The sequence below is a fragment of the Pantherophis guttatus genome, chromosome 4 (genome assembly GCF_059756535.1).
Source record: "Pantherophis guttatus breed Tessera chromosome 4, ASM5975653v1, whole genome shotgun sequence".
Classification (NCBI taxonomy): Eukaryota; Metazoa; Chordata; class Lepidosauria; order Squamata; family Colubridae; genus Pantherophis; species Pantherophis guttatus.
Genome location: NC_142066.1, coordinates 92,383,976 through 92,408,669, shown reverse-complemented (window position 1 = coordinate 92,408,669; position 24,694 = coordinate 92,383,976). Strand labels below are relative to the sequence as shown.

At 44.8% G+C, this 24,694-nt stretch overlaps 1 protein-coding gene across 13 annotated transcripts in view; it reads right to left on the bottom strand.

The window, feature by feature from the left end:
* Nucleotides 1–24,104, bottom strand: part of UBP1 (upstream binding protein 1) — a 195,007-nt gene extending 170,903 nt beyond the window's left edge. For 5 of the 13 annotated variants that reach the window (XM_060686031.2, XM_060686029.2, XM_060686028.2 and 2 more), the window contains exon 1: nucleotides 23,304–23,931. In XM_060686031.2, coding sequence (XP_060542014.1) covers nucleotides 23,304–23,545 — 242 coding nt within the window. In that variant the 5' untranslated portion in view covers nucleotides 23,546–23,931. Of the gene's footprint in view, nucleotides 1–9,099; nucleotides 9,293–23,303 lie in introns of those variants that run through there. The other 8 variants (XM_060686036.2, XM_087894119.1, XM_087894120.1 and 5 more) reach the window with 6 other exon arrangements.
* Nucleotides 24,105–24,694: the final 590 nt, after the last annotated feature.

Genomic DNA, 24,694 nt, shown 5'->3' with positions numbered 1-24,694 from the left:
TATGAATCTAAGATTCTGTCTTTTCATACATTTGTAATAGACACTAGGAAGAAAAATAATTTTGAAATTGGCCAGATTGGGAATATGGATGAAGTTCCACTAACCTATGATGTGCCATCTAATAAGACTGTTGATCTGAAAGATGCCAAAAGCATAACCGTGAAAACCTCAGAACATGAGAAAACACATTACATGGTTGTGTTGTCCTGCTGTGCCACCAAATTGCCACTGATGTTAATTTTCAAAAGGAAAACCTTTCCAAAAGAAGTAATTCCAAAAGGAGTTGTTGTGCATATTCATGAGAAAGGATGGATGGACGAAAATGGAATGAGAGTATGGGTTGAAAAAGTGTGGTCCAAACGTCCTGGAGGGCTTCTGAAAAAACCTGCTTTATTAGTGCTCGACCAGTTTAAAGCACATATTAGTGAAACCACAAAGAAGAGATTTAAAGAAGTGAAGACTCATCTAGCTGTAATTCCTGGGGGTCTTAACCAGCCAACGTTTCCATCAACAAACCATTTAAAGTCTATATTGAAGAAGAGTGGATGGCTGCTGGTAATCATGATCCTACTGGATGAATGAAGAGGGCCACTATCACTCAAGTTTGTGAATGGGTTAAAACATCATGGCACTCAGTGAAGGACAAAATCGTTGCACAGTCATTCAAAAAATGTGGCATTAGCAATGCCTTAGATTGAACTGAAGATGATATCATATATAAAGATAGCGAAGAAACTGGTATCAGTGATTGTGAGCAACTGAGCTTCATAAATTCTGACACTAGCGATGATGAGTTCTTGGGGTTTCCAGAAAATTAGAAGAGTGCTTGAAGCTTCCTCATTTGTTAATGACAGTGATGATGGTTCTTAATACCGCTGTTGACTTTACATGGTTGAAATATTATTCTGCTATATTTTATTAAATATATTACTACACCATTTGGTTCAGAATAGTTTTTTCTTGTTTTCCTCCTCTAAACCTAGGTGCGTCTTATAGTCAGGTGCATCTTATAGTCTGAAAAATACGGTATATGCAATAGTAATTTTCTGATCATACCTAAACTTATTCTACTGATTGAACAATATAAGATTTATTATTTACAAGTTAGCATGTAAACCTGCAGGACAGAATTTAACATATGAGATACAATGATCAATCAAACCTATGATACAGCCATATTTACAGATATGTAATCATGGATTATTTAAATGTTATTTACTGAATAAACCATAATAGCTATCTTAATACTATACTAAAATAGTTCTCAATGACAATAACTGAGCTTGTAACAATTGGTAAGAAAAACTAAAAAGTAAAACCAAATATTGCATTAGCAAGATATGCAATTTATCCAATTTTATTTGAGAATACGAATTATACATTTTATTAATCAAGGCAAACAGCATTTTCAAACAACGAAGTCTTGAATATGCATCCAGTAAAGACAGCAGTAACCTCAGTCCTCAATGGAAAGGCATCTACATGGAGGGAAATATGCAGTGAGGTACCCCAAGGCTCTGTTTTAGGCCCAGTACTCTTCAACATCTTCATCAATTATTTGGATGAGGGGATAGATGGGGAACTCATTAAATTTGCACATGACACCAAGCTGTCAGGAATAGCCAACACTCCAGAAGATAGACTTAAGATTCCGCCCAGTCCAATAGTGCTTCTGCCTCCCGCATAAGAGGGAGAGATTGGGTGCCCCCCTCCCGGTTTATGTGGGCCTTTGCTGACATGTTGTCCGTGAGGACAAGGATATGGCGGTGACATAGGGACAGCTGAAAATGAAGCAGGGCCAGATGCACAGCTCTCAACTCTAGAACATTGATATTGTCCTGAGAGTCCGTCTGCGTCCAGGTTCCTTGGACCACCTGATTTTCCAAGTGACCCCCCCACCAGCCGGAGAGGATCGCTCCATGGTGAGAACTATCCTGGTGGGCACATGAAATTGACAACCTTTTGCCAGGGCCCCCGACGCCCACCACCTGAGGGACACACATACCTGAGTTGGAAGCGACACTGTAGTCCTGGATGAACCCTGGCCCAGCCTCTGAAATGGCAGAAGGAACCACTGGAGTGGTCTCGAGTGACGGTGAGCCCATGGCACGATCTCTAAACAAGAAATAAACTTGCCAAGCAACCGAGATAAGTTTATCAGAGACACTCGCCTCAAAGCCAGGGTATGCTGGACCCTGATGTTCTGCTGCCGCTCCTCTGACAGAAAAACTTGGAGCGCCTCCGAATCGATCCGAGCACCCAGATGGACGATGGACCTGGAAGGAAGAAGATGACTCTTCCTGCGATTTATGGAAAAGCCATGGAGCTCCAGGACCTGGCAAACGGTCCTCATATCCTGCTGCACTTGGAGAAGAGAATTGGACAAAATTAAAATGTTGTCTAGGTAACATAATATGCGGATGGGAATCTGCCGAATGGTGGCCGCCACTGCTGCTAACAGTTTGGTGAAAACCCTCGGGGTGGACGAGAGGCCGAATGGCATCGCTCGGTATTGGTAATGCTGTCCGGTGTACACAAATCTGAGGTACTTGCGATGATGAGGGTGTATCGGGACATGTAGGTATGCTTCCTGCAAATCGATCGAAGTCATTACGTCCCCTTTCCGAATACAACCCAAGATGGTTTTGAGGGACTGCATCTTGAATCTCTTGTATCGAATGAATTTGTTGAGATGTCTGAGATTCAAGATGGCCCTCCACCCCCCAGAGAACTTTGGTACCAAAAATAGGATCGAATAGACTCTTTCCTTCCTGAGAGAAGTTGGGACCTTCTCTATTGCCCCTATTTCCAGTAAGTGTTGTATCTCTGCCCTGAGATTGTCCTGTTTGACCTTGTGTTGGGACACTGGGGAATGAATGAAAAATTTTTGGGGCACTGTATGAAATTCCAGAGTTAGTCCAACTCCCACAGTCCGATGAACCTAGGGATCGGACATGGAGATCTCCCACTGGGGCAGAAAGTGAAGGAGCTGCCCCCCAATGGGAGTGAGAGGGAGGGAGTCATTTGCCCCGTCTAGCGGAGCGGGGACCAGAACCTCTAAAAGGTCATCTTGAGGTGGACTGGAATCTTCCTCTGTCACTACTGCCCTATCTATTGGCGAAACAGTCATACCCTTGTGAAGATGATCTATTGTAATAGGACCCCCTGGGTCCTGAGTCCGCACGAAAGGCTGTCTCTGGCTATAGGGAGTAAACCTGCACTCTTGTCTATTAAGCGTTACAGGTAACACCTTCTTTTTGTCTTTCCCCTCTACTAATATTGGCTCTAGAGCTGCTCCAAAGAGAGAGGACCTTTGGTGAGGGGAGGATGCCAGCTTCCATTTTGATTTGGAATCGGCTTTCCAGGGCTTGAGCCATAGAAGCCTGCGTGAGGTGATAGATGACGCCATTGCTCTGGCCGCAAATCTGGCCGCATCCAAAGATGCGTCCGCAGAATATTCTGTAGCGGCCACTAACTTGTTCAGGTCTCAGGAGGCAACCTTTCCTGCAACTGCCGGAGCCAAATCAATGTAGCTCTGTTAAATAAAGATGAGGAGGTCGCGGCTTTCACCACCCAAGCTGCGGCCTGATGCGTTTTCCGGAAGGCAATTTCAGTCTTTCGTTCGTCGGACTTCAAGACCTCCACAGTGTCCGATGACAGCACAGCAGATAAGGAGAGATTAACGACAGGTGGATCTACAGAAGGCAAGCTGAGAAGATCTTCCAGAGACGGGTCAGTACAATAGAGCTTTTTGTCATGTCCACTAGGGGCAGATAGTACCCCTGGTGAATCCCATTGCCTCTTAATCACTTCCTTAAACAGATCAGGACATGGAATAAAGTCCTGATCAGGGGAGGGTACAGCAAAAAGTTCATCATGAGGGTGTGACCCAGCTGACCCCTGGGCAGACAGATTAACAATCGTGCCCATGTTCGTTGCAGCCTTAGCCTTCCTAAGCAACGTTTTAAATACAGCAGGCCTGAACAATGTAGTAAACGCCGGTCTCTCCGGGGGAGCGTCATCATCATCGGAAAATTCAGATTCAACGTGATCTCTTTCAGTAGTGTAAGAGTCCTCACTAGGTGATTCAGCTGGAGCTTGAGGTACTTGAGCTAGCACTGGAGGAGGAGGTGGAATGGGAGGAGGAGGGGGAGGCATGGGAGGATGGAGCAAAGGAGCTGAGACGGGAGGAGGTGGCAATGGCATCTGCCAGGCAGGCAAACCCGCCTGAGGAAGCCTCCCTTGTTGAAGGCCGGAAGTAATGGCCTTGGCCAAAGCATCTGTAAACAGAGCTTGAAGGTCCAATTGAGGGGGCCAACCCAGTCCCTCTGGGAGACGGAGGCCAGCTGCAGTGGGCATAAAGGTAGCCGAAGGTCCTGGTCTACCCTCTTGGTATGGCTTCTTGAGAGGGGCCAGGGAAGGATCCCCTGGGATCAGAAGTTGCCATCTGGGATGTCTGGGGGGGGGGCAAATCCAAATCCTGTTCCTCCACTATCTGCTGGGAGGTTTCCTCAACTATCTCCCCCCGTTGCTGAGCCTGTTTCTGAGCTCTGGAAAATTGTTTTTCCAGAGCTTTGTGCCTTCTCTGCTCCTCCCTGCCTGTGGTAGAAGAACCACTGGAAGAATGTCCTGTAGTAGTGGAATGACAGCTAGATTTTTTCTTGGAAGTCTTCTTAGGCCTAGGGGTAACAGGAACCTGTTCAGGGTCTGATGAAAATTCCTGATCAGCCATGGCAAAATCCCAGGCACAACAGCAGGTGCAAAAGGGTAGCCAAACCTTACAGAAGACTACCAAGTTTCTTTAGGATTGCAGCCTCCAGACCCAACAGTTAAATTGGCAATAAAATATTTTTCTGAAAATCCACCAAGTCCCAAAATCAAAGTCTGTACTCACGACAAAGAAGTCACTCTTGGTAAGTCTGGAGTAAAGGTGCCAGGGGCAGGCAGTCCCTGAAAGCGCAGCCTCGCTTCAAAGAATCTTCAAAATGGCGCCAATTTTCAAACGGCTCAGCAACTTCACAGCAGAGAAAATGGCGCTCAGAAAAAGCGCGTGAAACTCCAACAGCTCCTTCTCTCCAAACAGCCAGCACTAAAAAAGGACACTTCAAGGCTTGGCAACCAAGGCGCGAGAGACAGCAGTCCCCTAAGCGCCGCGAGGCAAATTCCAAAGCAGAGTTTGAACTCGAATCCCTGAGCAGGAACTCTGCAGCTGCCAACTAAGGAGGGAGTGAAATGGCGGCGAAGGGACAACCAGCGGGCCAGCAATCCCGAAACGCATGCCGGCGGCCAAGAAACACAGCTGTCAAGCTGTCCGGAGCTTCAAAATGTGCTCCGATTGCTGCAAGTTAAAACGGGGCAGTCAAGCCGGCTTCCCAGCGACGCCCATGTTAGCAGCTAAAGGCTAGCTGCCTGCGCAGCAGCCTCTCACACATTCACGCTCCCAATTCTAAATTTAAATTCACTAACTAAACTATATACAAATATATACAAAAATATACAAAGCTATTCACAATATCAGTGAAAAACTACAAGGCAAAATCTCACAAATGTGAGAGAACTATACTCACGTCCCTATACTAAGGCTGAGAGAAATAACTGATGAGCCACAGAGCAGGGAGGAGTGGCCAGAGGAAAGATTTAAAGGCACAGTACACTCTCAGCCCCTATCAAACAGGAATGAGATAATCCCAACGATGAATTGCGTAGCATCGCCATGGAAAAACCAAATGCACAGGTTCAGTATAGGTGGTACCTCGGTCAATAGTAGTAACTGTGAGAGAAATCTTTGAGTCTTACTGGACAATCACTTAAATATGAGCCAGCAGTGTGCTATAGCTGCCAAAAAAGCCAACCTAGTTCTAGGCTGCATTAACAGAGGGATAGAATCAAGATCATGTGAAGTGTTAATACACACATATATAAGTGTATTGGTAAGGCCACACTTGGAATACTGCATCCAGTTGTGGTCACCCCGATGTAAAAAAGATGTTGAGACTCTAGAAAGAGTGCAAAGAAGAGTAACAAAGATTACTGAGGACTGAGGGGGACTGAGGGCTAAAACATGTCAAGAACGGTTGTTGGAATTGGTTATGTAGTTTAATGAAAATAAAGATTAGAATAGAAAGACTAGACTAAACTAGATTAGACTAGACTAGACTAGAATTCTTTATTGGCCAAATGTGATTGGACACACAAGGAATTTGTCTTGGTGCATACACTCTCATTGTACATAAAAGAAAAGATAAATTCGTCAAGAATCATAAGGTACAACACTTAATGATCATCATAGGGAACAAATAAGCAATCAAATCATATTAGGAAACAGTCAATATAAATCGTAATGATACCAGCAACAAGGTTACAGTCATAAGTGGGAGGAGATGCGTGATAGGAATTATGAGAAGATTAATAGTAATGCAGACTTAATAATTAGTTTGACAGTGTTGAGGGAATTATTTGTTTAGCAAAGTGATGACGTTTGGGAAAAAACTGTTCTTGAGTCTAGTTGTTCTGGTGTGCAGTGCTCTTACAGCGTTGTTTTGAGAGTAGGAGTTGAAATAGTCCAGGATGTGAGGGGTCTGTAAATATTTTCACAGCCCTCTTTTTGATTCGTGCTGTATACAGATCCTCAATGGAAGGCAGGTTGATAGTAATTGGTTTTTTTCTGCAGTTCTAATTATCTTCTGAAGTCTGTGTCTGTCTTGTTGGGTTGCAGAACCAAACCAGACAGTTATAGAGGTGCAGATGACAGACTCAATAATTCCTCTGTAGAACTTATCAGCAGCTCCTTGGGCAGTTTGAACTTTCTGAGTTGGTGCAGAAAGAACATTCTTTGTTGTGCTTTTTTGATGATATTTTTGATGTTAGGTGTCCATTTTAGGTCTTGAGATATGGTAGAACCTAGAAATTTGAAGGTCTCTACTGCTGATACTGTGTTGTCTAGTATTATGAGAGGTGGTAGTATGGGAGGGTTTCTCCTAAAGTCTACCACCATTTTTATGGTTTTGAGTGTGTTCAGTTCGATTGTTCTGGCCCCACCTAGGCTAGTTGTTCAATCTCCCGTCTGTATGCGGATTCATCATTGTCTCGAATGAGACCAATCACTGTTGGGTCATCTGCAAACTTCAGTAGTTTAACAGAGGGATCGTTTGAGATGCAGTCATTGGTATATAGAGAGAAATGGAGAGAGCACACAGCCTTGTGGGGCCCCTGTGCTAATTGTACAGGTATCTGATGTGATTCTGCTTAACTTCACCTGCTGCTTCCTGTCTGTTAGGAACCTTATGATCCACTTACAAGTTTGTTCAGGTACCGCTAGCTGGTTCAGCTTAGTTAGAAGAATGTCTGGAATGATGGTGTTGAATGCTGAACTAAAGTCTACAAAGAGGACCGTTGCGTAGGTCTTTGGAGATTCAAGATGTTATACGAAGTAGTGCAGAACCATATTAACAGCATCATCTGTTGATCTATTTGCTTGGTATGCAAATTGCAGGGGGTCTAACAGCGGATCCGTGATGGTTTTCAAGTGGGACAGCACTAGCCTTTCAAAGGTTTTCATAACTAGAGATGTTAGAGCAACTAGTCTGTAGTCATTCAGTTTCTTGATGGTGGTCTTCTTCAGCACTGGGATGATAATACAGCGTTTGAAGCAAGAAGGTTGCTTCATAGCACATCTCTAGCGATTTATTGAAGATATGGGTGAAGATGGGGGCCAACTGGTCACCACAGACTTTTAAGCAAGAAGGAGGGGGGCAGGGATTTTTGCTACCAGTTCTCCGAACTACTCACCACCATTGCTACCATATCAGGCGATCTGGTCCGAAATGGGAGCATTTCACCCCTGGGATGGGGTCAGTTATAGGAGGTTTGGCTATTGTTGGTGTGTCTGAGATGGGGGTTGTGGAGATAGGTGACTGTAGTTTCCTTTCAAACCTGCAGTAAAACACGTTCAGGTCATCTGCCAGTTGTTGATTTCCTTAAGCCTGGGAAGGAGGTTTGCCGTAACCAGTGATATTTTTAAGAGTTTTCCACACGTTTGCTGGTTTATTTGTTGAGAACTGATTCTTTAGCTTTTCAGAGCAGCTTCTTTTTGCTGCTCTGAGCCCCCTTGTTAATACATTCTGGCCTGATTGTACAGCATTTTATCACCTTTTCTGTAGTCTTCCTCTTTGGAACGACATAGCTGCTTAAGTTTAGCTGTGAACCAAGGTTTGTTGTTACTGTATGTCCTGGTCGGTATATATAGGTCTTCACAGAAGCTGACGTATGATGTTACGGTATCTGTGTGTTCATCTAAGTCTGCAGAGGTACTTTTGAAAACATTCCAATCAGTGCAGTCAAGGCAGGCCTGTAGCTTTAACTTTGCCTCCTCAGTTGAGGATTGTGATTTTGTGGTTTTAAGTCTTTGCCTGCAAGCAGGTACAAGGTGAATCATGTAATGATCATAGTGTCCCACAACTGCTCGTGGTAAAGGTAAGCATCTTTTACTGTTGTGTAGCAATGGTCTAAAATATTCTTGCCTCTAGTGGGACAATTGACATGCTGAAAGTATTTTGGTAGCTCTTTCCTTAAGATGGCTTTGTTTAGATCTCCCAAAATAATGGCCAGTGAATTGGGGTATTTGGCTTCATCCTCCATAATCTGGTCAGCTAGATGCCTTGCAATGCCTTGTTTACACAGACTTGTGGAGGGACATAAACAGCAATTAGTAGAAATGAGGAGAACTCGCATGGACAGTAAAATTGTTTACAGTTGATAAGTAAAGACTCTAAGTTTTCATCACAGAATTTATATATTATAGTTATATCCTGAGACCAGCTATTGTTGATATATAAGCATAAGCCTCCTCCCTTCTTTTTACCAGATGATTCTGCAATTCTGTCTGCTCTATGTATCTGAAACCCTGGAATCTGCATGCTGATGTCATCAATATCATCATGTAACCAGGTTTCAATAAAGCATAGGACAGCTCACTGTGAATATCAGAGTTGCATCTGTTTAAAAGGAGTATTTCATCCATCTTGTTAGCTAGTGAACATAAATTTGTCAGGAAGATTGAAGGCAGAGCTATTTCCCCTATTCCTTAGCCCGCCCTTTTACCTCTCTGTCTCCATCTCTATTTCCTCTGTTTGGGTTTTTTGGTAATCCATAGCTCCAGGGAAATTGCTTCTTCCTGTGTTAGAATCTCCTCTGCTTTTGTAAAGATGGGGGGGGGGGAGTGAGATCACAGAAAGCTGCAGATAGTCTCCTGAGTATAAAATCTGTAGCGAGTCAGAGAATAATAAAAAATAAAGAAACCATTAGAGAGCATTTCACCGAGGCAGCTTTCGACAGTGCCATCTTGGATCAGGAAACATGATAGCAGTGTTCTGATAGCACAATAGGGGTGACATGATAGCAGTGTTCTGATATCTCAGGAGTTGCCACAAAGAAGAGGGAATCAAGATATTCTCCAAAGCACCTGAGGTCAGGAAAAGAAGCAGTAGATGGAAACTAATCAAGGAGAGAAGCAAATTTCCTGACAGAACAATTAACCTGTTCTGTACTCACCACATTAGTCTGTGTGCAGCTTGACAGCTAAACCCACCTATCCTCCAATAAAACAGACCGTGTGCATAAATCTGAATGCTTTATTGAAAGAACAAGATATGGTGAAACTGTGGAAAATAGGGATACATACAATCAGAACCAAATACAAGGTAGACAATATTAGGTCTGATGGGTAAAACGGGTTGGGTCAGCTCAAACAATATACAGTGGGGCAAAAAAGTATTTAGTCAGCCACCACTTGTGCAAGTTCTCCCACTTAAAAAGATGAGAGAGGCCTGTAATTGACATCAACTATGAGAGACAAAATGAGAAAACAAATCCAGACTGCTTTGGAAAGAATTTATTTGCAAATTATGGTGGAAAATAAGTATTTGGTCAATATCAAAAGTTCATCTCAATACTTTGTTATATATCCTTTGTTGGCAATGACAGAAGTCAAACGTTTTCTGTAAGTCTTCACAAGGTTGGCACACGCTGTTGCTGGTATGTTAGCCTATTCCTCCATGCAGATCTCCTCTAGAGCAGTGATGTTTTGGGGCTGTTGCTGGGCAACACGGACTTTCAACTCCCTCCAAAGGTTTTCTATGGGGTTGAGATCTGGAGACTGGCTAGGCCACTCCAGGACCTTGAAATGCTTCTTACAAAGCCACTCCTTCATTGCCCGGGCGGTGTGTTTGGGATCATTGTCATGCTGAAAGACCCAGCCACATTTCATCTTCAATGTCCTTGCTGATGGAAGGAGGTTTGCACTCAAAATCTCACAATAGAAGAGCCTTGGTAGTACAGGGGTTTAAGACACCCTGTTATTAAGCTGGTTATTAAGACCAGCTGCCTGCAATTACTGCAGGGTTCGAATCTCGCCAAGGCTCAAGGTTGACTCAGCCTTCCATCCTTTCTAAGGTAGGTATATTGAGGACCCAGTTGTGGGGGCAATAAGCTGACTTTGTATAAATATACAAAAGGATGAAGGCTATTGCTGAGCACATTGTAAGCCGCCCTGAGTCTTCGGAGAAGGGCGGCATATAAATCAAATTAAAAAAAAAAAAAAATACATGGCCCCATTCATTCTTTCCTGTATATGGATCAGTCGTCCTGGTCCCTTTGCAGAGAAACAGCCCCAAAGCATGATGTTGTCACCCCCATGCTTCACAGTAGGTATGGTGTTCTTTGGATGCAACGCAGCATTCTCTCTCCTCCAAACATGACGAGTTGTGTTTCTACCAAACAGTTCTCCTTTGGTTTCATCTGACCATATGACATTCTCCCAATCCTTTTCTGGATCATCCAAATGCTCTTTAGCAAACTTCAGATGGGCCCGGACATGTACTGGCTTAAGCAGGGGGACATGTCTGGCACTGCAGGATCTGAGTCCCTGGCGGCGTAGTGTGTTACTGATGGTAGCCTTTGTTACGTTGGTCCCAGCTCTCTGCAGGTCATTCACTAGGTCCCCCCGTGTGGTTCTGGGATTTTTGCTCACCGTTCTTGTGATCATTTTGACTTCACGGGGTGAGATCTTGCGTGGAGCCCCAGATCGAGGGACATTATCAGTGGTCTTGTATGTCTTCCATTTTCTAATTATTGCTCCCACAGTTGATTTCTTCACACCAAGCTGCTTGCCTATTGCAGATTCAGTCTTCCCAGCCTGGTGCAGGTCTACAATTTTGTTTCTGGTGTCCTTCGACAGCTCTTTGGTCTTCACCATAGTGGTGTTTGGAGTGTGACTGTTTGAGGTTGTGGACAGGTGTCTTTTATACTGATAACAAGTTCAAACAGGTGCCATTAATACAGGTAATGAGTGGAGGACAGAGGAGCCTCTTAAAGACGAACTTACAGGTCTGTGAGAGCCAGAAATCTTGCTTGTTTGTAGGTGACCAAATACTTATTTTCCACCATAATTTGCAAATACGTTCTTTCCAAATCAGACAATGTGATTGTCTGGATTTGTTTTCTCATTTTGTCTCTCATAGTTGAGATCTACCTATGATGTCAATTACAGGCCTCTCTCATCTTTTTAAGTGGGAGAACTTGCACAATTGGTGGCTGACTAAATACTTTTTTGCCCTACTGTATTTGGTATTTTGTCTCTTCAGCCAGAAGAGATAAAATACCAACAACAGTATATAAAGATCATATGTTTATTTATTTATTTATCTGGAGCGCAACAACAGTATGTAAAGATCATATGTTTATTTATTATTTATTTATTTATTTAATTTATATACCCTTCTCCCAAAGGGACTCAGGGCAGTGTACAGCCAACATAAAACACACAAAATATAAAATTTAAAAAGTTTAAAAATATTAAATCATTTGGCCCATATCTAATTAAAATAAACTACCTGATTAAATGTTTAAAAAATTAAGAATTGACAATTAAAATTTAAAAAATTAGGCCAGCCCGGCTTGTTGAAATAAAAGCGTCTTGAGGGCCCGGCAGAAGGTGCATAAGTCGGGAATCCTCTGCATCTCGGGGGGCAATTTGTTCCAGAGGACAGGAGCCCCCACAGAGAAGGCTCTCCCCCTGGGGGTTGCCAGCCGACATTGCTTGGCTGACGGCACCCGGAGGAGCCCCTCTCTATGGGAGCGAGTTGGCCGGTGAGAGGCTATTGGTAGCAGCAGGCGGTCTAAAGGTGGTAACCAATACCTTGAATTGCACCTGGAGGACCACCGGGAGCCAGTGCAGCTCGCGCAGGAGAGGTGTTACATGAGAGCGCCATGACGCTCCCATAACCACCCGCGCAGCCGCATTCTGGATCAGTTGGAGCCTCCGGGTGCTCTTCAAGGGGAGCCCCATGTAGAGAGTATTACAATAGTCCAGGCGGGAAGTGACGAGGGCATGAGTGACTGTGCGTAGGGAGTCCCAATCCAGAAAGGGACGCAACTGGCGGATCAGGCGAACCTGATAAAAAGCCCCCCTGGCCACGGCTGTCACATGTTCTTTTAAGGACAGCCGTGCATCCAGGAGGACACCTAAGTTGCGAGCCCTCTCCGTGGGGGCCAACGACTCGCCCCCAATAGTCAGAGATGGCACCACCTGACTATATCGGGATGCCGGAAGCCACAGCCACTCAGTCTTGGACGGGTTGAGCTTGAGCCTGTTTCTCCCCATCCAGATCCAGATGTTGGGGGATATTTGTCACTCTGGCCACTAGATGAGGCTAGAGAGCAACAATATATAAAAGTTATATGCTGGGGTATGACTCTCTCTGCTTAGTATCAACCACTACCACTATTTGAGTTCTGAGATGGTAGCATTAGGTGAACTGCCATTGCTTTTTTCTTGATATGGTTGTCAATGACATAGTGCCACTGCAGTTTCTGATGAGGTTTCTGGGAAGACAGTGATCTAAGTCCAGAATATAACATCCCATTTGTAGTTTCTCCCTTAGAATTGCTGACGTCATCTGATTCATATCCGGCACCATTTGGTAGCAACGGGATCTGAGTCATGTCAGAAGGTATTTGGACAATGGCTTGGCTTTGAGCACATCACTGCTTCTGTTACTGTGAGGCTGCCCACAGATTCTGCATTGGATGAAGAATCTCCATTCACCCGGGATCTGTGAGGTGTTGAACATTCTTCCTTCAGAAAATGTTCTTGCTTGCAAACCACATGTGCAGCTTAAACGACTTTGGTCTCTGTCACAGGCGAGGTTGTCACTAAAGAAGCCCATGAAGGGACAAGGCAAATGGGTAATGTGCAGTGATTCTTTTAAGAAGAATTGGTTGTGGCTTGGCTGAAAAATAGAAGGATATCAATTCACTAGTGTGCTTGTCAGCATGCTGCTAACAGATATTGGTTTGTGCATGCTTCCTAAACATTATCTCCCATTAATGACCCACTCTAGGTCTAATTTCTGAGTAGGGAGCATTGTGGGGACCATTGATCTGAACTCTTGCCTTGTGGACTTGTAAAATATTTCTCCCTAGAAGCAAGACTATCTGAGCCTGAGGATCGAGCAGTGGTATCAGATGTGCTATGTGGTTCAAATGTGGGTGATGAATCGTTGCATCTGGTGTAGGGATTTCAGATCTATGGTCAGGGATCTGGTTGCATTCAATAAGAGTTGGTAAAGTCAGGCATGTTTTCCCATCTACCAACTTGACTTGGTAACCAGATGCTCTTTTTCCCGCTGTGCATGTTTTTAAGGAATATGGAGGGCTGGGGCCTTTAATGTCAAAGGCATCAAAGAAGGCTGATTAAAGACCTGTTACTTTGGTCATCTAGAATAGCATAAAGCTTAATGGCTTTGTCCCTTTGGCCTGCTGGCTAGACTCTGACTTTTAATTTTGGAGCAGGACTTGCCGCTGTGCAGTCCCTTTGCAGACCTCTGTGCATTTTGCATTGATTTCTGTTGTGGCTATAGCAGTGTGTTCTTCCTCCCTAACCTGCTCACTGTCACTGTGTGTTGTAAAATCCATGGTGCTGGCCCTGGGTGCAAAACTGTGTTATGGTCTGTGCTGCCACATTCCATGCATTTTACACTGACCTTACAGTTATTGGCAAAGTGAGAGACTGATGAGCAGCACTTGTAGCAAATGATGTTTGCTTTCAGAAAAGCTTTGCAGTCTTCCACAGACTTCTCCCTGAAGGCCCTGCATTTTAGGAGATGTGGTTTCTGGTGCAGAGGACACTGCTAACCAGGATCTCTGATCTCAGTTTTTATGTGAGAGGAGCTGGCAGACCTGTGAAGGGAATTTGAAGGAGTCACATTAATTTTGTGGACTGCTACTGGAGGCTTGTGAGAATTATGTTCTGAAGGAGCAGCACAGGACAAAGCTAAGATCATTTCTTGTTTTAGCTTGTTGGCACATGAAGGCCACAAAAACAGAAAGCGGGGAAATGGAACATTGTACTCTCTTTTGTATTTTCACCCATGTGTGATCCACGGCTCTTGTAAGTTATAGGGTAACTTTTGTATAATGGGGTTGACACCTCTGTGTCAAGGAATGCAAATCACCTTCTGACTTAGCTACTTGAGGTTCCATTAGTAAGTCACCAAGTTCCCTAAGTTTCTGATAGGCTCTGTTAGGTATTTCAGGAAAGTTATCAAGTCTTTTGAACAGTGCATTTTCCACTGCTTCTGCTGAGCCATAGCATTTATTAAGTCTGTCCCAGATTGTTTTAAGGCCTGTTTCAGGGTAGTTTATTGTCGATTCATTTTGCATGCTCAGCAGATTCAATTCCGAGCCATTTAATTATTAAATCTATCTCCTCACTATATGAAAAATCTAAGCCTCTGGTGGTGTTTTGGAAAGAAGAACGCCAGGCTCTATAGCTTTCAGAACTTTTCAAGTCCTTGTGTTAGTAGCTCGCATCATGCAAGGAATTTGGCAAGGTCTATGGTGGCTTGATTAGCTGATTATGCATTGCTGTTGTGAAAAAGTATTGGGTAGTCATACCTTTTAACAATCTCTTTTTCCTAAAGAGGGGGGTTAGGCTAGAACAGCGGTTCTCAACCTGGGGGTCGAACGGCCATTTCACAGGGGTCGCCAAAGCCCTCTCTCGTCCCCCCCACGTCTTCACTCACCCTCACCCTCTGCCTCTGTTGGATCGCCGGTTGCCGTTCGCTTACCCCGCCCACTCCCAATCTGTTGCTGCCTCCAGAGTCCCAGCTGATGGTTAGAGGGAAAAATTTTTTAAATTCTTGCCATGGGGCTTCAAAGAGCCGCCCTATTCTCAGCTGTTTTGCGGAGGGCTCTGTTGCTAGCTAGCTGCAAAGAGGTAAATTCCTGGAGCAGATTTTTTTCCCCTAACTATGCTGAAAAAGCGAAATTGAAAGTAAGCAGGGTCTTTGCTGCAACGTGACAAAATGAGGCAGAGAGATTTCTTTTTCTTTTTCCTCACCAAAAAAGGTAGGTGCAAAACTGCAAACAATGGGAAATTTAGGGCAAAAGAGGAGATTCAAGATTTTAAAACACAAAAGAAAAAAAGCTCTATTTAACTAGGGAATTGTAATAATTGAGATACTATTAATTGTATATTGTGTTGAAAGCAGAAATGGTTAAATTGTGGTTTCAAGGAATATATGGGGGAAATTATTTGGTTTATTATTATTGGTAAATATAATTAATTGATTTGTAAGAAATTGGATTGCATGGAAATAATTGGAATATTCATGTTCATATTGATTAATATACAAAAAAGATAGTTATATAACTAATTGATTTATATTAAAATGTTGAATTTGTATTAAACAACTGTATTACATAATTACATAATTAACCAATGTGAGGATGGATATAAAAATAGATGACAATGTGAAGGGGTATAATATAGAATAAAAGGGAAAAATTGAATTTGATTAAGATTAGAGATGAGGATGAAGGGTAAAAATGGTTTTTTAAAAAAATAGATGATAATATGATAAAAAGGAAATATAGAAATTGTAAATTTAATAGAATTGACTAAACATTGTGTTGGAAGAAATATCCTTCTGGGTTCTGCTCCAAGTGGGGAAAAAGACACTGGAAACATGGAGACTGCTTGGAAAGATGGTTTAATGGTGGACAGGATCACATGGCTTGAGTTCCTGAACAGAAAAGGGGCAGATACAGTAAATCCTCAGGTTTTTATGCTCTCTCTGGCTTTGCATTTCTTGGGGCCCCGAAAGAGTATCCTGACTGGTTGTCAGACTCCCAGGGGATGGGGGTCTTAGTTAGCCTTGCTGGCTGATGGTCACATGTGCTTCCCAGGTCACATGCTTCCCAGGTCATGTGTGGTGAGTTTCGGTTGCGAAATGGGGCCCATTGTGTTAGTTTCTGTTGCTATTGTATTGCAAATGTCCTTTGACAAAGGATTGACTTTCTGCCTCTGGCCCATTAACAAAGGGTGGGAGGCAGGAAGGTGGGAGCTGCTTTGTCTGTAAAATATGCTTCTCCATTTCTCATCCAGGGAAATATAATATTCTGCCTTTTTAATATTTCCCAAAATATTTCATTCTTCTAGGAAGGGGGTGGGTGCTAACCTCCTACAACAGTTTAAATTTGTGAACCGGCCAAATATTCTGTTCAAAGAAAATACTTTGTATGTTTGTATGTGTTTCTAATTATTGCTATTTATTCCTATTTGTTCTCTTTTATTCTTTAAAGTTTAACAATTCATTCTTTATCTTAATATCTTTATATTTGTTTGGGGTTGGCTTTCTTCCCTTTCATCTTTTTTATTGTACAGCAATCTTTCTCCTCAAACCTACCACCTCTCTCTTTTCTTTCCTTCTTACTTTCTCCTCCCCCCTCTTCTTCTTCTCCCTATTTCCTCTTCCTTTCTCCTTCTCCTCCTCTCTTCCTCCCTCTCTTACCCTCACTCCTACTCTAATTTCCCTTCCCTTCCTTCATCCCTCTCTATTGCTGTATCCTTTTATGCATATGGACGACTCAGAGGGCTGAAAAAGTTATTTTTGACTGGTCCTCGCACTTTTGACCAGTCCTCAAACTTACGACTGTCCTCACAATTTACGTTTTTGCCCTATCTTGTCACCATGGTGAAGAGAAGCAGTTGTGAAATGAGTGACACGGTTGTTAAGAATGCTACAATGGGCATAAATGATAACCAGTCATAATTGCGAAGACCGGTCAAAAGTATGAGGACCTGTCAGAAATCATTTTTTTCAGCCCTCTGGGTAGTCCTTTTGTGCACAGGGACTACTCAGAGGGCTGAAAAAGTTATTTTTGACTGGTCCTCGCACTTTTGACCAATCCTCGAATTTACGACTGTCCTCACATTCTACGTTTTTTGTCCTATCTTATCACCATGTTGAAAAGAAGCAGTTGTGAAATGAGTGACATGGTTGTTAATAATGCTGCACAGGCATAAATGTGAGGATGGTCATAAGTGTGAGGATCAGTCAAAAGTGCGAGGACCTGTCAGAAATGACTTTTTTCAGCCCTCTGAGTAGTCCCTATACACATAGCCATGGCCACCTGGTCACATGACCAGCTAGCCACGCCCACCCAGTCACATGACCTCCAAGCCATGCCCACAAAATAAGCCACACCCACAGAACCGGTAGTAAAACCGGTTATTGGCCATGGGTCATTACCTCCCCTTGATGTTCAGATGTATTAGGTGAACGAACTCTGTGCTCTGCGAGATTCCCCCCTCTCGCAGGTTTGGCCCTCTTTGTTATCGAGGGCCTATCTTGATGACGGGCTTTGGAGCCCCGAGGGATGGCATGCGGCAAAGAAGAGTTTGGGGTTTTTTAAGTGGGTTTTTAAGTGGGTTTTTAACTAAAATTTTAAGGTGTACGCGGGGGATTAGGGTGGGTTTGGGGGGAAATCCACCGGGTTCAAGACCAGCCTCTGTGGAGGGCTGCGACACTAGGGATGCAGAACCGGAGGTCAGGGAGGGGGTTGGAGTTCAATTTAGAGAGGGCTTTTCCATCAGCATAGTGAGTGGGAGGGGCAGATATGGCGGAAGCCGGGGGCCACATCATATTTGGGGAGTGCGCACTCGCTATCTTAGAGTGATTGCGCACTCTGGTCCCCAATGCTTTTCTCGTTCCCCAGGCTGTCCAGATTCTCAGGGCCAGAGCCTTCGGCTGATGTTGTGCAATGCCAGGTCCGTTGTTAATAAAGCCCCCCTCATCCACGATCTTATTCGGGAGGGGGAAGCGGACCTAGCAGGCATTACAGAGACCTGGTTGGGCCAGGAGGGGGGAGTTCCCCTCATGGATATGTGCCCACCAGGCTTCCGTGCATTTCATCAGCCGAGGGCTCAGGGCAGGGGCGGGGGGGTGGCGGTTATTATAAAGGAAGGTCTGGATCCGAGGGAGACCACTGTTCCACAGATAGCTGGATGTGAGTCCCTTTTTGTGAAGTGGGGCCGTGGAGTACAGATGGGCTTGTTGATCACATACCTGGCTCCCTGCCATGTAGCAACGGCCCTGCCCGAGCTGCTCAACATCATAGTCGAGGTGGCGGTTGATACCCCCAGACTTGTAGTCATGGGGGATTTCAACCTGCCATCTATCGGCGAAACATCTGAGGTGGCTCGAGAGTTCATGGCTTCCATGACGGCCATGGACCTTACTCAGTTAATTCATGACCCCACTCACACGGGCGGACACACTCTGGACTTAGTCTTTGTCTCTGGTCAGTGGTCGAATGGCCTTGATATAGAGGATATAGTCATCGAACCCTTGTCATGGTCTGACCACTTGCTCCTTCGACTGGACTTTCTAACTGCTGCACCTCGCTGCAGGGAGGTGGGACCGACAAGGTGGTTCCGCCCCAGGTGCCTGATGGATCCTGATAGGTTTCAGATGGAGCTTGGGCCATTCCCTGAGACTCTGGCTCATGACTCAGCTGAAGACCTGGTGGCCGCCTGGGATAGTGCAGCCACCGGGGCCTTGGACCGCATCGTGCCTTTGCGGCCTCTGACCCGGCACCGAACTCACCTAGCTCCTTGGTTCTCCGAGAAACTGAGGGAGATGAAGAGCTGGAAAAGATGCCTAGAGAGTAGTTGGAGGACCAGCCACTCCGAATCCGACCGAACACTGGTGAGGTCTCATATTAAGACCTACCTAGTGGCGATAAAAGCGGCGAAATCTAGCTATTTTGCCGCTCTTATCGCGTCATCAGATAATCGCCCAGCCGCCCTGTTTAGGGTGACCCGCTCCCTCCTCCATCTGGGAGTGCGGGATGACCCCTTGCAGGGTCGAGCTGAGGATTTTGTGCAGTATCTGCATGACAAGATTGCTCAGATTCGGGAAGGGCTGGCCTCTGACTGGGTATGTCCGGACGGGATGACTGAGGCAGGTCTTGAGAGCGTTATCTGGGAGGAATTTGATCCTCTGGCTCCCAAGGACATGGACAGGATCCTGGGACGGCTGAATGCGACGTTTATTGGACCCATGTCCCTCCTGGTTGGTACTGGCTTCCTGGGAGGTTACATGAGGCTGGCTCCAGAGGATTGTTAACGCTTCTCTGAGTGAGGGGGTCCTGCCGGCCGCTTTGAAAGAAGTGGTGGTGAGGCCCCTCTTCAAGAAGCCCTCTCTGGATCCGGCTGTTTTGGCTAACTATCGTCCAGTCTCCAACCTTCGCTTTGTTGCGAAGGTTGTTGAGAGTGTGGTGGTGCGGCAGCTTCCCCAGTACCTGGATGAAGCTGTCTATCTAGACCCGCTCCAGTCCGGCTTCCGGCCTGGGCACAGCACAGAAATGGCATTGGTCACATTGGTGGATGATCTCTGGAGGATTCAGGATAGGGGTTGCTCCTCTATCCTGGTCCTGTTAGATCTCTCAGCAGCTTTTGACAGCATCGACCATGGTATCATGTTGCACCGGTTGAACGGGCTGGGGGTGGGGGGGCACCGTTCTGCGGTGGTTCTCCTCCTACCTCTCTGACCGGTCGCAATGTGTGTTGACAGGGGGGCAGTGGTCGACCCCAAGGCACCTTGCTTGTGGGGTGCCACAAGGGTCGGTCCTCTCGCCCCTTCTGTTCAACATTTATGTAAAGCCGCTGGGTGAGATCATCCGTGGCTTCGGGGTGGAGTTCCATCAGTACGCTGACGACACCCAGCTGTACATCTCCACCCCAGGCCCACCGATGCCCTTGAAATGATGTCCCAGTGCCTGGAGGCCGTGCGGGCCTGGATGGGGAGAAACAGGCTCCAACTCAACCCTTCCAAGACCGAGTGGCTGTGGCTTCCGACGTCCAGATATAGCCAGCTGGTGCCATCGCTGGCTATTGGGGGCGAATCACTGGCCCCCACGGAGAGGGCTCGCAACTTGGGTGTCCTCCTGGATGCACGGCTGTCTTTAGAAGAGCATATGACGGCCATGGCCAGGGGGGCTTTTTATCAGGTTCGCCTGATACGCCAGTTGCGTCCCTTTCTAGATCGGGACTCCCTATGCACGGTCACTCAGGCACTCGTCACCTCCCGCATGGTGCACCTGGAGGCTCCAGCTGGTCCAGAATGCAGCCGCGCGGGGGATTATGGGAGCGACGGGGCGCTCCCATGTGACACCTCTCCTGTGCGAGCTGCACTGGCTCCAGGTGGTCTTCCGGGTGCGCTTCAAGGTGTTGGTAACCACCTTTAAAGCGCTCCATGGCTTAGGGCCGGGGTATCTACGAGACCGCCTTCTGCCACCAATAGCCTCCCACCGGCCAGTACGCTCGCACAGAGAGGGCCTCCTCAGGGTGCCGTCCGCCAGACAGTGTCGGCTGGCGACCCCCAGGGGGAAAGCCTTCTCTGTGGCGGCCCCCGCCCTCTGGAACAACCTCCCCCCAGAGAAACGTACAATACCAGACCTCCCGACTTTTCATCGGGCCCTGAAAACTTATTTATTTCACCTAGCCGGGCTCGCTTGATCCCACAGTTTTTGGTTAAATTTAACTGATTTTAATTGGGTTTGTTTTAAATTGCGGCCAAAAATATTTAATTATTTTAAACTGTTTTTAAATTTTGTATGTTCTGTTTTTTATTCTGGCTGTTCACCACCCTGAATCCGGCTGGAGAAGGGCAGTATACAAATTGAAACAAATAAAATAAAAAAATTTAGAACCCACCCCTGGTTGGGGGTCACCACAACATGAGGAACTGTATTAAAGGGTTGCGGCATTAGGAAGGTTGAGAACCACTGGGCTAGAAGATCTCCAAGGTCCCTTCCAACTCTGTTATTCTAGTCTAAAAATGAACGAGATTCCAATCAGTTCGTCACTTCCATGTACTATTAATACTGCACACATAAAGAGCAGGGACAGCAGCTCATGAATAGTTCATGTAATTGACAATTATGGTTCAAATTAAAATGGCAAGACAAAATAAGGTCTACTAATGCTATTAGTATAATAACTAACACTTTTTTGTAAAAAAAAATCAGGTCACCTTTTCAGGTCATTAACAATTACTCCCATATTGAAACATCTGTTTGGATAAATTTAGGCATCTGAAATTAGGGTGATAGAAATTAACTTTCCCATTGCAGGGTATTTTGGCTTTTCCATGCTCCATGCTACATGGAGACTTTGAAATCACAATGAACAAGATATGTGAAATTAGAATGAAATGATTTCTTAAATCAGATTTATAGACGTGTCATATATAGGTTAATAAGAAAAATCATAATTATATAATACAAAGTATCAACCACCCATGGTAAGAAAGTTTTATTTCATCAGGGCTTCAACCTCAGCTAATTTTATTAGTGCTCAATTTGCTATCGTGTGGCGACCAATAAATTTAATATTATAAATAAAATAATTTTGATGTGTTGTAGCCCTCGTGAAGTGTTTTGATTTGACCTGGCTATAATTGTAAAATTAAAAACAATCAATATAGCATAAGAATACACAATTACAATATCACAATTTGCTCCTAGAAGCATGAAGCCGAAAACACCAGCCTGAAGATGATGAATGAGACTTCGTCGAAACGTCACCAAGACACCTCCAATTTTACGTGGGAGAAAACCCAAATAACCAAAGACCTACATACAAACACCCGCGAAAACCTCAGAAAACAAATTACAATATCCTATCAACGTTCTAAAGCCTTCTGAAAAAGCTCTATTTTAACCAACTTCTGGAACACTATTACATGGACTAATATAACCTTTAGTAAAAGCAGTTGCAATGAGTTGGTGGGTTTAGATGTCTTAACTTCAATCACTTCATGAAAACAGGGAACCATTAGCAGTTTCTACCGTAGTTGGATAAAATAATTCTGCAAGTACCTAGGTGCCAAATGATAAATAGCATTAATAAATAATAAATAAATGTCATTTATTTCTTAATTTGCCTCTATCACAACACCATAATTGGGACCAGAGTTTTAATTGTAAAATGAATCATATGACCAGACACAATTTTATTATGGTTATTAAGCAAATCACATGGCTGTTAAGTAAATCCAACTTTTCCAATGAATGTGGCAAAAAAGGTCACAAATTGTGATTACATGACCACAGGTTTCTGCAACACATCGAGCCAGTTGCCAAGTGCCTAAACTGAAATAACACAATTTTGGAGATAGTAACTCTCATAAATCCAAGAACAGGTCATAAGGTACTTTTCTGAGGCCATAGTAACTTTGAATTATTGTTAAATGGTTTTAAGTTCAAAACTACCTGCATTTCTTATATCCAGAAATCACCCTGAAAAAGTTTAGACCCATTTCATTTGCTCAAGACAAATATAGTCAGAACAGAACAATATGCTATGTTTTTTAAAATATTTTTGTACACAAATTTTACATGAATAAAAATAAAAAAAATAAGTACAAAACAGTTATAATGAAAGAAAAAATGCAAAAAGGAAAAAAAGGCACAATGTGGTAGTATATGTTCAAAATACCATAAAAGAGTATCTGGGTGGATTTGGAATTAAATCAAGTTGATTTAAATATGATTTAAATCAATAGTAAAAAGGCTTGATTTAAATCAAGTTGATTTAAATAATAATTTTTAAAGAGCAACTGTCATCTGTCTGCAGCAGATGACCTGCTGTTGACTCACCCACAGTCCCATTCACTTTAATGGGACGGCTGGTGATGCGGCAGTGACACAACAAAGTGGGGAACATGGCAGGCAGCAGGTGAGTGGATGCCCACTAATAGGCACTGCCATGATAGATCTGAAATGACAGATGCTCTTTAAATGTAAGGAGTCATTCTTGCTGGTAGTTAGAATCTTTAACAAAGTGAAGATTTCCTATTTAGCTTGCAGAGCTTGGATTCATTGAGTTTACCAAAAATGTAAATATTGCATAATATACAGCTTCATGCTACATAACTAAGCTCCAGTTAAGCAATTACCTCAGCATAACAGAAAAGTCAAACTTCCGCCGAAAGGGAAGTACCATCTGCAAGCTCTTCTTCCCCATCAAAAGCGCGAAGAAACCGGGGCAAAAGGAGCCTCCCGGTCCCTTCCTCCGGGAAACCCACCTCATGCTGTAGGCACCGGCGCCCAGCTCTTGCCCAATGCCGGAGAGGCTGGCATCGAAGTCGTGCGCCAGACCGGACTCGATTACTTCGTCCATCTTCAGCACCCACGCCATCTTCCACCAGTGACTTTAAAAGGTGGTGGCAAAGTCACCACCTGCGGCGGCGGGCCAGGAATGCGTCCGGCCCGAGTCGGAAAAAGAGAACTGAAAAGCAACGCCGGACTTTCGCACTCGGGGGCGAAAACAGGCAAGGAAAAAGAGGTCCCCTCAGCCCCGAGGGAGCCCTCTCTCCTCTGAGAAAGTGAGGCTCGCTGGAGGCAACACCATTACGGCGATTGCCGTTTTCAACCCCATCCTGAACTTCGCACGGCAAACCTAGTCGAGGTCTGGCTGTCTCTTCAAAAACTGTGGCTCAGGCACCGCCGCCTACTGCAGCAGCGAAGGGAACCGCCCGCCGCGACAACTCTGCTGCCACCGCTCCCGCGTGTGCCCCGCCTACCAGGCTCCGCTCTCTCCTCCAGGGGCATGAGCGGTTCCGGTGTTGGCGTCCCCGCCTCCTTCCTGCTGCGTTTCAACGCGGGGACACGTCTATAGCAGAGCACGCACTACCAGATGGCAATGTCCTCTTATTCGGCCGTCCCTCCGGCTGAGGCAAGGACCGCGGGCGGTGATTGCTTGGAGCTAACCTATGGGCAGTGTATGCTGACGAATCAGACACTTAGTAAAGGGGAAAATTATTTTCTTTTAAGCCAATCAAAAAATCCTCCCGTCTCTCTTGGCTGTTTGTTTAAGCTTCTCCTTCACGCTGTCTTCTAATCTGATCTGACTACAAAATGCAGGTGCAATGTGATGACAGAACCCGTTTAAAGAAAGTGAATGTAGCTTTAGGGACACACAATGGTCTGTTCTGGAAACAATTTACAGATGCATTGCAGATGCAACCTTTTATTGGGGGTATGGAATGCAGTGAATGTTCCAGTCACTGTTGACTCCTGGTGATTGTCTGGATTGAACAAGATTTTAGAACAGCCCTTGTAATAATGCCAGTCTCAGAAAGTCTATGTATTTAGTCAGTTCCTAGGATATGGCCTGATGAGTCAAGGACAGCGGTGAAATCCGGCTGGATCTATCCAGCTCGCACGAGCCGGTAGAGCTGGCGGCGGGAGGCTCCGTCCACCCGCTAGGATGTTATCATGTCCCATTTTTGACTCTGCGCATGCGCAGAAGAGGCACACATGGTCACATTTCCTAACCAGTAGCGAA